The sequence below is a fragment of the Oryctolagus cuniculus genome, chromosome 12, assembly GCF_051225735.1.
Source record: "Oryctolagus cuniculus isolate XC-2025 breed Fujian yellow rabbit chromosome 12, ASM5122573v1, whole genome shotgun sequence".
NCBI classification, from domain to species: Eukaryota; Metazoa; Chordata; class Mammalia; order Lagomorpha; family Leporidae; genus Oryctolagus; species Oryctolagus cuniculus.
In genome coordinates this window covers 38,434,905-38,447,715 of record NC_142878.1, presented here as the reverse complement: position 1 = coordinate 38,447,715, position 12,811 = coordinate 38,434,905, and the positions used below count along the sequence as shown (strand labels likewise).

The following is a 12,811-nucleotide window of genomic DNA, read 5'->3' as shown; positions in this document are numbered from 1 at the left end:
ACCTTTGCCTGTGATGCCAGCATCCAATATGGGCGCCAGTTAGTGTCCTGGCTGCTTTACTGCCAATCTATCTCCCTGCTGATGGCCTGGGAAAGCTGCAAATGATGTCTCAAGTGCTTGCGCCCCTGCTACCCACATGGGGACCTAGAAGAAGCTCCTGGCCCCTGGTTTCAGCCTGGCGCAGCCTCAGCTGTTGTCGTCATCTGGGGAGTGAACCACCGGATGGACGATCTCTCTCATTGTCTCTCTGTCTCTCCCTTTCTCTGTAACTCTGACTTTCAAATAAATAAATAAATCTTAAAAAAAAGAAAATAATTACTTTAAGGAACATAAAATAATAGAAGCTAGTAAGATAATAAGAGTCGGTAGACTTGACTTGATCTCTCCAACTTCTAAAAAGCCTGGCAATGGGAATGACATTTTCCTTGTCCCTTCCCTATCTCTGATGTCCTGCAGACATGTTGCATGCTTGTGTGATCATGGGCATCATAATCATCCCCTTGGTGCATCATTTTCTTCACCTGTAAACAGGGGTTATAAGAGTGTCCACTTCTGATCCAAATCCCTGCTAATGGCCCATGAAAAGCAGCAGATGAGCCAAGTGCTTGTGCCCCTGCCACCCATTTGGGACACCCAGAAGAAGGTCCTGGCTCCTGGCTTCGGACCAGCTCAGCTCCAGCCATTGTGGCTATTGAGGAGTGAATCAGTGGATGGAAGATATCTCTCTCTCTCTCTCTCTCTCTCTCTCTCTCTGTATTTGGCTGTTTTGTTTCTGTAATTCTGCCTTTCAAATAAATAAATAAATCTTTTTAAAAGTATTAAAAATAAAACAAACCAAAGCTACTTCAGGAAAAAAAATGTCTATCTTTGGAGTTGTGGCAAGCATTAAAAACATTAATACATGTAAAGCTTAGAACTAGGCCTGGCATCTAGTATTTACCTAATAAATGTTTGCTTGTTCTATTATTTGCATCATTCATGTGTTAATGAGAATGTTAAAGCTGGATGGAGCTGGAGGCCATCTGGGAAACATTTATGCAGAAAACTGTATTCAAGCTGGGCCTAGGAAAATGGGTAAGATTTCACTAGAGGCAGAAAATAAGGAAAGACCTTCCAAGCAGTGGGAACATAGGTGAAAAGGTACAAGCAACTTTCAGAAATGTTGAGTAGACCTATTTAGTGGAAAGCAAAGGGAATGTGCAAAAGTTGGGTAGAAAATAAGCCTGAAAACTAAATTGAGAGTACACAATAAGAAGTACAGAATTCATTCTACTCTCTCTGGTCATTGGTGAAAGCCAAGCAAACTTCACTCATGACCCTCTGCAATCTGACTTTGGCCCTCTCACTTGATGGAATCTCATTTCTCAAAGGTCTTCTAACACAGTGCTAAAACATTTTACAAGTCAACAACTTGGAGACTCCCCAAAATGTAGATGCTGATACAGTATGTCTGGATGATACCCGAGATGTTGCATTTTATACAAGTCTCCAGGTACCGCCACATGCCTTCCTGCTGCTCATCCATGGACTGCACTTTGAGTACCAGGGACCTAATCCAGTGACTTCTTACTCTCATTTTCCACAATCTTGGGTCCTGCTGGTCTTCCTGAAGTTCTCATCACTGACTTCTATGACTCTCTCATCTGTCTCTCATACTATTACTTGAACCTGAGAATCCAAACCAAAACAAATAATTTCAGTGAAAACAAGGGACTTCAGGGAAAATGAACAAAGTAAAAACACAGTAAGCCACAAGATATGGTGGGGTGTGTGCTTACCAGATACCAGGGACTAAATGTGTAGCAAAGAGCAACCTGAAAAATATGGGAAATAAATCAGTGTCCTGCCAGCACAGCAATCAAATTCAAGGCACATGGAGGGCAACAATGCTCTAGGAAGCATTCTAGGTAGGACTGGCAGATTTTGATGGATATGAGAGTATGACACAGAGGCTGGAGGAGGGTTCTAGAGTTGCCATTGTGGAAGGGAATATAGTGTGGACTGGGCCCAGGAGTGCTCAGGAGGAAGTCTAACTGGTGTTGGTAACAGCGGAGCTTCCTAGGGGTCAAGGGGACTTTGTCAGCAACTCTGGGAGGTTCTGAGGTTGGAAACCAAAGCCCTCAAGGTTAAGGAAAATGATCACTTGAGTGAGCCTGAAACACTAAGATCACAGACTTCTGTGTTAGAAACCAGTACATTTTAACCCATCTTGCCTTCATCACACAAGCAAAGGTGCGACTGGTAACTATAACAACTATGTCCACAACTCAAGACCAAGCTTTAGTTATGTATTATCCAAGCAACTGTGAATGTACCTCTTTAGTCTTTTAAATGCAAATATTAAAAACCATTTTCTAATAAAATGCAGGCATATTTCATTATAGAAGACAACTATTTCCCCATCTTATGATGTTTCTAGTTTCTCTCAAAAATTATCTCCACTGAGAAGCCCACTCTACTTGCCCCCAATCCACATAGAGATTGGCTATAATTGACTGGTGCTGAGATGTGCCCCTGCCAATGCTGGGTTATTTGAATCTTTCCTCTGGGTCTTGGACTATCTCCAGAAAACAGAAGTCAAGGGCATGAATTCTCAGAAGCTGTCGGGGACTATGTTCACAGAATGCCCTGGGATTTCCCCAAGTAGAAGGGAAGATAAACAGTCTGGGGAGGAACTGCTCAGAGGCAGTCTTCCTCCTTATCTTGAGGAGGATTGTACAAGGCCAGTTTTCCTCCATCTCCCTAGTTTCAGCTGAGCATGAGACTTTCCACCTTACATTATAGGCAAAGTCTGTAAAACAGCACGACTGTGGTATACAGGTATCTCCTCAACAACAGAGTGACCCACCACTGATACTATCACCCAGCCTCTTCAGAGTTGTCTGGGGTCGAAGGAGCAAAGGGGACTGACACTATTATGACTTGTTCTTGCTGTCTGTAGAAATAATAAATGCCTGAATCCATTAAGACGTGTTTACTCCCTACCAGGCAAATCTGTAGAAGTATGGCAAGCCATCTTAACTCTCTAGCAGTAATACTCATAGGCCTATTATTAGTCACCACCTGCTGCCTGGGGAATAATTTGCCACTTGACAAAGAGAAGTAAAGGATAGAGAGTCCCATCTCAGTGCTCTAATCCTTAATTCCAGTTTGCTTCAGGAATGCACCTGATTTCCATGAGGTATCCTCCTATTTCTCCAATAAACCTCCCCAGTTTCTTTTCTTCTCCTTAAAATGCCAGAATGCACACGTAGTCTTGACCTTTACAATCAAAATATCATCATACACACACACACAAACTGCTGCTGCATTCAATGACACTATCAACAATCAGAACTTCAGTGGCTGATATTAAAATCCATTTTCTTTTTATTAAAATTCTATCTCTCATATTGACTCCTTTCTGGTCCTTTACCTAGTATATATAGTCTGCATTTATTACAGTGCAAGAAATATAAAGTTTTATGAAAATGCTTTTGGCCAAGTATTTCACTATGATGCAAGTATTAATTATTCCCTTTTATCAGTAATTCTATAATACAAACTATATAAATCACAAATGCCATTATTTTTAATATCTTATAAATGTCTTAACTTTTATTCTTGTTAGTTACAATGATAAGAATATATGATGGAATCACACAAAATATCTATGTCAAATATTCACTATCCAATGAAACAGTTAAGTAGGATAAGAGTTGGTCCACTTTCAACATTCTTTGAGTTTAGCTGTGCTTAATAAGTAGTATAATAATCTAAAACAATATAAAGATATTTGTGAATCATCAGTCATAGCTTAGGATGTTGATCAATTAGCCTCAATTCCCTTTGGACCCACTGTTTTCTTTAATCAGCACCACAGAGCGAGAATCAAGCCAGTTAGGTACAGCCTACAGAATCTTGAACATACAGGAATTTGACCGAAAGTGATGAATAAATTGGTATAAATTCATCACCACTACTAGGAATTAACTGGAGAAGTAGGCAGTGGGGCCACTGACATCATAATGTTAAATAGGTAATTTGCAATTATCCATAAGATATTAATGTCCCGAGTGTCATAAAAATGAAATATCTTCAGGAAAGTATACAGATACATAAACAACAAATCTGGGTGCATGGGGTAGCCCTCAGGTGCAAGTACTTCATTCCATAACAACCAATCAAAAAGTCTAAATTTGTTTAAAAATAAATTTTACTAGTCAAAATTAAACATGAGACATCTTCTAGTCATTTCCCTAATATAATTTATTAGAATTACCATAATATAATTTGCAAAAAGAATAACTACATTTGTAAAAAAATATTTTATGGTGATAAGCCAATTATGGTCATATTGCAAATACATATTTAGAATAAAAATGCAAAACAGTATGTACGATTAAATTTTCACCCAACTCAAATTTTATATTATAAAATAGCTTACAATTCATGCACAGAACATACTCTCATTGCTAGTAACTTTCTTCAGTCACTTTTACTAGTGATTCTTTCCAAGTTATAACAGATTTTTTCTAAAGGTTTTCTTGCCATGGAATAATTCTCCATAAACTTACGTGAGCCCATTATATCAAATGTGTTTATATGTTAACACATGCACTTAATTTTAAATGCCTACTTAAGGCGCAAATATTCCCCAAGCAAACACTGTATGCTCTAAGCGCTGTGGAGTCCTGACGTAAAAACTTTGAGAGGCGGCATTTACGTCAGATCTGAATTAGTTTGGAGCAAAGTCCACAACGCATAGCAAACCGAACTCAGACGGAACTGGATCATCTTAAGTAAAATAGCCAGCAAGGAAAAGGGGCTTCCTCAAAGTTGCAGGCCCGGGTTGCGTCCCTTGCTTTTCCAGTTAGGAACTGAGAAGGCCTGGAACCCGAGAGTGGCTGCCTCTGACGCCGGGGCGACTTTACCTGAGGCACCCGGCACCCGCCGCCTGCTCCCGGCCGCCTTTGCTCTGACGCTGGCAGGACTCGGTTCAACGTGAGGGGAGCGCGGAATTTGGAGGAGGAATGCAAGCAATACTTCCGCTTAGAACTTGTTTGGGAAACGTTTCGAGAACACGCAGTGGAAAAAAGCGCCTAGCCTCCGCCGGCGGGGAGGAACACAACGACCTTACCAGCAGAACCACCGGCCACGATCTGCCGAGAAGCTTCGCGCACTAAGCCGACTTCTGCCTTGGCCGACATCTTCGCCCGGCGAACTCGCCGCCTGAACGCCGTCCGCACAGCCTCTCCTGATCCGGAGAGCCGGCTCTGGCTGCCTGTGGGGCTACAATCGTGCGACCGCCTCAGGCTGTTGTTCCGGCTGGGGCTTGCCGCGGGATTCCCAGCGGGTCGGAACCTGCCCGCTGCGCTCCTGCAGGGCGCGCCCTGGTTCCTGCCGGGGTTCTCTGTGCGGGGACGCTCTCTGGAGCGAAGACCCGCCGAGGGGGTTCGGTTTCCCCAACGCACGGATGGGGCTTGGTCTCCTGGATTGGCGCCCACCCGCTTCCCTATCAGGAGCTTCCTGCGGAGTTTGGCTGGCTGGACGGCCGCCTCTGATAAGGCCAAGTGCCCGGGTCTGGAACTCCCTCCAAGGGCAAGGCTGGGGCGACCGTTGCCCTCCTGGCAGGCCAGAGCCCAGTGTAATTGAAAAGCTGGGGCAGGTGAACGAATTCCTCAGAGTTAGCTGTCCTGAAATTGTGGACTGTAGCAACGAAGCAAAGCAAATCCAGTTTATACTTAGTCTACAAAGGAGTTAATGTAGTACTGCTTTACCAAGAAATAGTTTTAATTTAAGAAAATTTATCTTATACCTCGTTTACTTGAGTTTCATTTACTGAAAGACAAAAAATAAATAAAATAAAAAACAGGCTTGCTGAAAAATGTCTCTTCTATACCAAGGACACAAGTTTTCATTGTGGTCTTAATACCCAGCAGTATCAGCATAATTTGTGATTTTCTTAGGAAATCAAATTTATGGGACCTATTGACCTACTGAGTCACTCTCTGGGAATAGGGCCTAGAAACCTGTATCTGAACCGTTTGTGAACCACTGACCTAAAGAGTCAAGAACAGGGCATCGTGGCAGGCTGGCTTAGGCAGCTGCTTGGGACATCTGCTTCCCCATATGGAAGTGCTAGTTGGAGCTCTGGCTACTGTGCTTTGGCTCCAGCTTCCTGTTAGTGCACCCCGGTAGGCAGCAGATGCTGGCTTAAGTACTTGAACTCCTGCCACTCAAGGTGGAGATACCTGGCCCAGTCCTGGCTGTTGTCAGGCATTTGGGGAGTGAACCAGAAGATGGAAGATCGCTCTGTTGCTCTGCCTTCAGGTAGATGAGATGAACATTAAATAAGTTTCTTTTTTAAAGCTCACAGAAAAGATACTTTTTAAAAATCAGAAACAGGATCTTCCTGTGTATTCTCTATAAAATGTGTGTTTATTCTTATTAGCTCAGTTATAGTAAGACAAAACAAAAATATTAATTTATATTATTTTTAAACCACAAGTTGCAAATGCTAAGTATGAGAGAAATATGATTGTGAAATTTTAGAAACATCTGCCACACCCCTAACAGGCAGGAGATGATAACACCAAAAAAATTGGAAAGCTTTGAAATCCCTATTGTCATTTCTTAAACATAGCATTTAATATTTATTTTGTGCCATATAAATTTGCCATTCTTGAAGGTCAAAAAAATTGAATATCAGCACTTTAATATTGCTCTACTTAATATATATCATGCACAACCAGATGTACAGAATACAATCACTTGGTTTCATACTTTATTTCTTAAATCAAACCGTTAAAGTTGATGATAGTGGCAGGCATCTACCCTAGAAGTTAAGACTCCCGTGTGCCATATTGGGGTACCTGGATTTGCTGCCCTGTTCTGGCTCCTGACTCCAACTTCCTGTTGATGCAGACTCTGAGAGGCAGCAGTAATTTCTTAAGGAATTAGATTCCTGCCACCCACGTGGGAGATCTGAACTACGTTTCTGGCTGCTGGCTTCTTCCCAGCCATTGCAGGCATTCCAGTAGTGGGCCACTGGATGTAAGTGCTCACTCTCTTCCCCCTCTTTCTACCTCTCAAATAAACTGTTTTTAAGTTGCTGATAGTAATAGCTAATTATCAGAATTATTTAAAGTGTTTGAGGAATTGGGGAAATGTTATGTGATCAGATATGCAAATAGTTTATCATCTTTGATTAAATATTTGATTGAAATTGCTAAGTTTGAAAGTGTGTACCAAGAAATATAGTTTCCAGAAATTTTTTTAATTGTTGCCTATCTTTTTTTTTTTAATTTATTTATTTGACAGAGTTAGTGAGACAGAGAGACAGAGAGAAAGGTCTTCCTTCTGTTGGTTCACCCCCCAAATCGCCGCTATGGCCAGAGCTATGTCAATCCAAAGCCAGGAGCCAGGTGCTTCTTCCTGGTCTCCCATGCAGGTGCAGGGGCCCAAGTATTTGGGCCATCCTCCACTGCCTTCCCGGGCCACAGCAGAGAGCTGGACTTGAAGAGGAGCAACCAGGACTAAAATTGGCGCCCATATGGGATGCCAGTGCCACAGGCGGAGGATTAACCAAGTGAGCACGACGCTGGCCCCAGAAAAGTATTTTTAATTAGATAGAATTAAGAGCTTTTGAGCAACATCTTTCACTGTCTTTAATAATTAAGTATGAGGGGTCAGCACTGTGGCATAGCCAGTAAAGCTGCCACCTGCAGTGCTGGCATCCCATATGGGTAGGGTTCAAGTCCCAGCTGCTCCACTTCCAATCCAGCTCTCTGCTATGGCCTGGGAAAGCAGTAGAAGATGGCTTTAGTCCTTGGGCCCCTGCACCCACATGGGAAACCCGGAGGAAATTCCTGGCTCCTGGCTTCGGATCAGCTCCGCTCTGGCCGTTGTGGTCATTTGGTGAGTGAACCAGTGGATGGAAGACCTCTCTCTCTCTCTCTGCCTCTGCCTCTGCCTCTGCCTCTGCCTCTGCCTCTCTGTGGCTCTGCCTTTCAAATAAATGAATCTTTAAAAAAAATAAGTATGAGGTCTTGAGTACAATATAGAATCTCTTATTCTTTCAACAAACACTGAAAAGCTATTTTATACTAGGCATATACATATGTGTGAGAGAATTTCAAAGCTCATAGAAAATATTTCCCTCATTTTTCATTACAGAAATATAGGTTTCTACAGTCACACCAGTAATAACAGTATAGTTGGAATTCCATTAAAGGATTCCTTCTGATAGAAGTGGGATTGTAGATTTAAAACATTAACCACAGGCTGAACAAAATAGATCTGCCACACAGAAACCTAAAATAATTAAATGCTCTCCAAAATTTATTTCATGTGTATAAGTAGAGAATCTTTAAAGTTAAAAATAAAATGGCCACAATAACTAATCCCAAAGGCACATTAAGGAACCAAATTCTACATAAATTCACCGAGAGCTTACTAAGTGTAAGCATATATAAAGGAACTATTAGCAGCTAAAATCCTTCCATCCTGGATGTGTAAATTAATGAAGGAGATCCTACAAGCTTGCATTGTAAGTAAAATGTTGCCTTTACTAAATTATTTCAGGAAATGCAATAATATTTTCAGGTCAAGATTTAAAGACAACCTATTGGCATCATTATCTCTATATGTGCCTTCACCTTTGAAGATATTATCCTGAGAAGGTGAGTGTAGGTTTGTGGTCTCACTAAGACTTTAGCCTCTCAAGTCTTTCTTTGGATTCAACAAGACAACTAGCAAACATCCTTTCAAATATCCTGTAAATAAAATTTGTTCCTCTTTTTAATCTCTCTGATCTAGAACAGATTTCTCTGAGCAGTAAATGAAAAACTGGATATCACATGTAATTCAGTACTATACCTGGAATAGTTCAGATAGGGCCAAGGCCTTAGAACATTCTGGAATCAGCTAGGTTCATTCAAGAGTCAACAAGTGCCTACTATGCTGAGAGCTCTGATTATGAAATATATCTCTGATGTATAGCTGAATTTGCCCATGGAAAAATGGGAGTGCTAGAAGCTTAGCACTAGGAAACAATGGTAAAGTCTATTTGACCTACTCTGAAATTCTGTAGACTTAATCCATCATATTGTTCAATTATCATTTTAAATAATGCTGTAATGTACTAATAGAGCAAAACTGCTAAGGTATCAAGCTTATAATTTAAAAGTTATTGATTTGTTTATATTATCTTAGTTAAGAAATACATAGTCATAAATTGACCTACCAGTTTGCAAAATGGCTGAAAATTGAACCTTCAGGAATCTTAAAATACCCACTGAATTTAGATCTAACAATTTCTTCGATGTCTTTTTGGAATAAAGTGGGGGTCTTTTTAGAGAGGGTACATTGGATCAGCTTTTGTACAAGCTTCTGTAACAATAATAGTGGCTTAAGCATGACAAAAGATTGATTTCTCTGTAATGTAATAACCCAAAGTCAAGCCAACAGTAAAGCTTCAGCTAACAAAGGGAGAAAGGTAAGAAGGATAAAGAAAGCCCTGGAAAGTAAAAAACTTCTTGGCCACAAAAGCTATACCTGGGTATCAGAGAAAGAGGAAAATGTATTTTGCTGGGTGACAATGTGTCAAGAAAAACAAATTTAGCATTGTGGAAAAGGGGAAAATATTTTGCAAACAACCAGCTATATCTGCTACAGTTTGGAAAAAAGTTTTAGGAGAAAAAATATATTTTAAAATGACAAGATTTGCTCATTTTGAAAGATTTGGTTTTCTTCAAGTCTATAGTTTATCTTAATATCTAACTAGAAACTGTAATATAATCCCATGGTACTCACTGTGCTATGACCAGAACCATAATTTAAAATACCATTCTCTTAAAAATACATGGCAATTATGTCTTTTTTTTCCTGGTGTCAAAATACCCTTTCCACATACATACACAGATTCTTACACACAGAATTTTACATACCTAGAGCCCATCCATGGAATACGGTGGCAAGTAAGAGAAACTAGTCCGAGGACACCAGATTTAAGGAATCTTGAGCAGTGGAAGAGGTTATATTGGACTATTCAAAAAAGCTATTATTCTATGACATTCTTACACAGAAATAATAGAAATGCTTAAAATCTATAAATATGAGTATCATTGCTTCAATCTTACAATTTAAAAACACCAAAGCATCATGATTTTATTAGGACCTATGTATTAGGTTCCCATCATCTAACAGATCACTTCTAAATTACAAGGAATTCTACTGAACAGTGTAAATGAAATAGTTAATAAGGAAACTTTTTCAATACTTTATTGTGATTTGATAGAAACAAGACTTAGAGATCATTCATTTGACATGTTATTTGAGACTAAATGGGAATCTATCAGTCAAGAGGACCTGTGAACAGTCAACATGAATAAATCCATGCCCTTTTGTCCTATGTATTCCCCAGGTCTTCACTTAGAACTAATTTTAAGGTCAATTTTTAAAAGGCTTGTAGGGTAGAAATCTAATTTTTCTGGTTCACATTTAATCAGGAAGAACATATTAAAAAAGAATGGGAGGCTGGGATTAGCTGAACAGAGGAGGTTCTAGTGAAGAAAATTCGGGAACCATCAGGTCATATTCAGCCTACCTAGTAAATTGTATTATAACAATCATTGAATGCTATGCCAGGCAGTGGGTTAAGTATTTTGTAATTCATCATCACATTCACATATCTTTGTGATGGAGACATTTTACAAGGAGGAAATTCTGGCACTAAGATAAAGTAACTTTTCTGAAGTGGTTCTGATTATTTGGTTATCATTTGAACCTTAGTATGTGTAACTTAGGAGCTCTCTTTCTGTATCATTGACTATGTTGTTTTATAATCTAATTTTTATTTCAAAATTATTTAGAGTAAATAGTTTGTGGCACCACTGATTTTGATAAACAACAAATTGATGGCCGGCGCCGCGGCTCACTAGGCTAATCCTCCACCTTGCGGCGCCGGCATACCAGGTTCTAGTCCCGGTCGGGGCGCCGGATTCTGTCCCGGTTGCCCCTCTTCCAGGCCAGCTCTCTGCTGTGGCCTGGGAAGGCAGTGGAGGATGGCCCAAGTGCTTGGGCCCTGCACCCCATGGGAGACCAGGATAAGTACCTGGCTCCTGCCATCGGATCAGCGCGGTGTGCCGGCCGCAGCGCGCCAGCCGTGGCAGCCATTGGAGGGTGAACCAACGGCAAAAGGAAGACCTTTCTCTCTGTCTCTCTCTCTCTCACTATCCACTCTGCCTGTCAAAAATAAAAAAAATTAAAAAAAAATAAATAAATAAAAATAAAAAAAAACAACAAATTGATAAGCTGGATCAGGAATGTATTCATATCTGAAGTCAGAAAAGCACTAACTTTAGTGCCATAAATGATATATATAAAAATGTTGTAAATTTTGTTTTCTAAGGGTTTCTCAAAAACAGTACTGTTGATGTGTGAGGTCAGATAATTATTTGTTGAGGAAGGCTGTCATGTGTTTTGCTAGATATTTAGCAATATGCTTGGCCTCTACCCAGCAAACACAAATAATAACTCCTTTCCCAGACAACCAAAAATATCTCTGGACATTGTCCTGTGGTACAAAATTTCCCCTAGTTGAGAATCACTGGTTTAAGTAAAAGAGGTAATAATACAGTCTATTTCACTTTCTGTTACTTTAAACATTTGTGTACAAGAGTCTGTGCAGACACATGCTTTCAAATATCTTGGGTATATGTATTAAGTAGTGGAATTATTGGGTCATATAGAAATCCATGTTTAACTTTTTGAGGAACTACTAAACTCTTTTCCATAGCAGCCCTACTATTTTACATTTTGGCCAGCAATATATTAGTATTGAGGATCCTTTTGTTGTGGGGATGGGGATCTTTAAATTACCTTATGGGGATTGAGAGCCCTGGATGGTTTTAGAGAGATCCCCCTCCTGCTAGACACAGTCCAGGTTCTTGCCTTCTGTATGTAAGAGTACAACCGAGAGACCTAGACAAAGCAGAAAAGCAAGATTTACTGAAAGGCAAAGGGATACTATACACTCAGATGTGAATGTGGGCAACCTCAAGAAAGAGAATTGTTCCCATCCAGGTTGGGGTCATCCTTTTATAGCGTAAGAGTGGTGCTCAGGGCAGGGCCTGATTAAAGATCTAAATGAAAGGATGTGGGACAGGGCTGCACGTGGAAATCTCCCAGGGTGTCATGGTGTTTGGAGCTCAGTGGAAAGTGAGGCTTAGCTACATGATAAAGACTGGGTGTGTTGGGTCTTCAGCCATGTTGAATTGGTTGGAAGATGATGGGATTGGCACAGTGCAGGCCTTAGTTCCAAATCCCTTCCAGATTCCCTGCTCCATCCAGATCACTATGTAATGACTTGTTTCTTTCTTGAAGATTTCAAGATTTTCTCTTTGGACAGTTTCATTATAATATGTCTCAGTGTGGATCTCTTTGACTTTATCCTTATTACTATATTAATTATAATTTATTACTTCTATCTAAATGTGCTTTGGTACAGATTATCTAACCTTTCTCTGTCATCCAACCCTTCCCAGCCTCTAATATTCACTCATGTAAGAGTTTTTAGCTTCCATGTATACAAAAGAATATATAGTATTTGTTCTATTTTGTGGGCATCAACACATGAATTTGGAGTTTGGGTGGGCACAGTTCAGTCTACAACAGGGTCATGTCTTTATCAAATTTGAAAACATTTTGGCCATTATTTATTGTAAACTTTCTGTTTTTTTCTATATCTCTTTTCCTCCTCAAAATTGCTGAAATGCATATACTGATATGTTTGGGTAGTATCCCATAAGTCTCTTTGACTCTGTTCATT

General features: G+C 40.2%; 1 protein-coding gene across 6 annotated transcripts in view; it reads right to left on the bottom strand.

Moving 5' to 3' along the window:
* SLC25A21 (solute carrier family 25 member 21) overlaps positions 1-6,807 on the bottom strand; it is a 559,911-nt gene extending 553,104 nt beyond the window's left edge. For 5 of the 6 annotated variants that reach the window (XR_016217388.1, XM_089309350.1, XM_089309351.1 and 2 more), the window contains exon 1: positions 5,120-5,924. Coding sequence is in view for 2 of the 6 variants with exons in the window: in XM_008269507.5 (XP_008267729.1) it covers positions 5,120-5,189 (70 nt within the window). In the remaining 4 variants the exon portion in view is untranslated. Of the gene's footprint in view, positions 1-4,913 lie in introns of all 6 variants that reach the window. The other variant, XM_089309349.1, reaches the window with a different exon arrangement.
* Between the last annotated feature and the right edge of the window lie 6,004 nt (positions 6,808-12,811).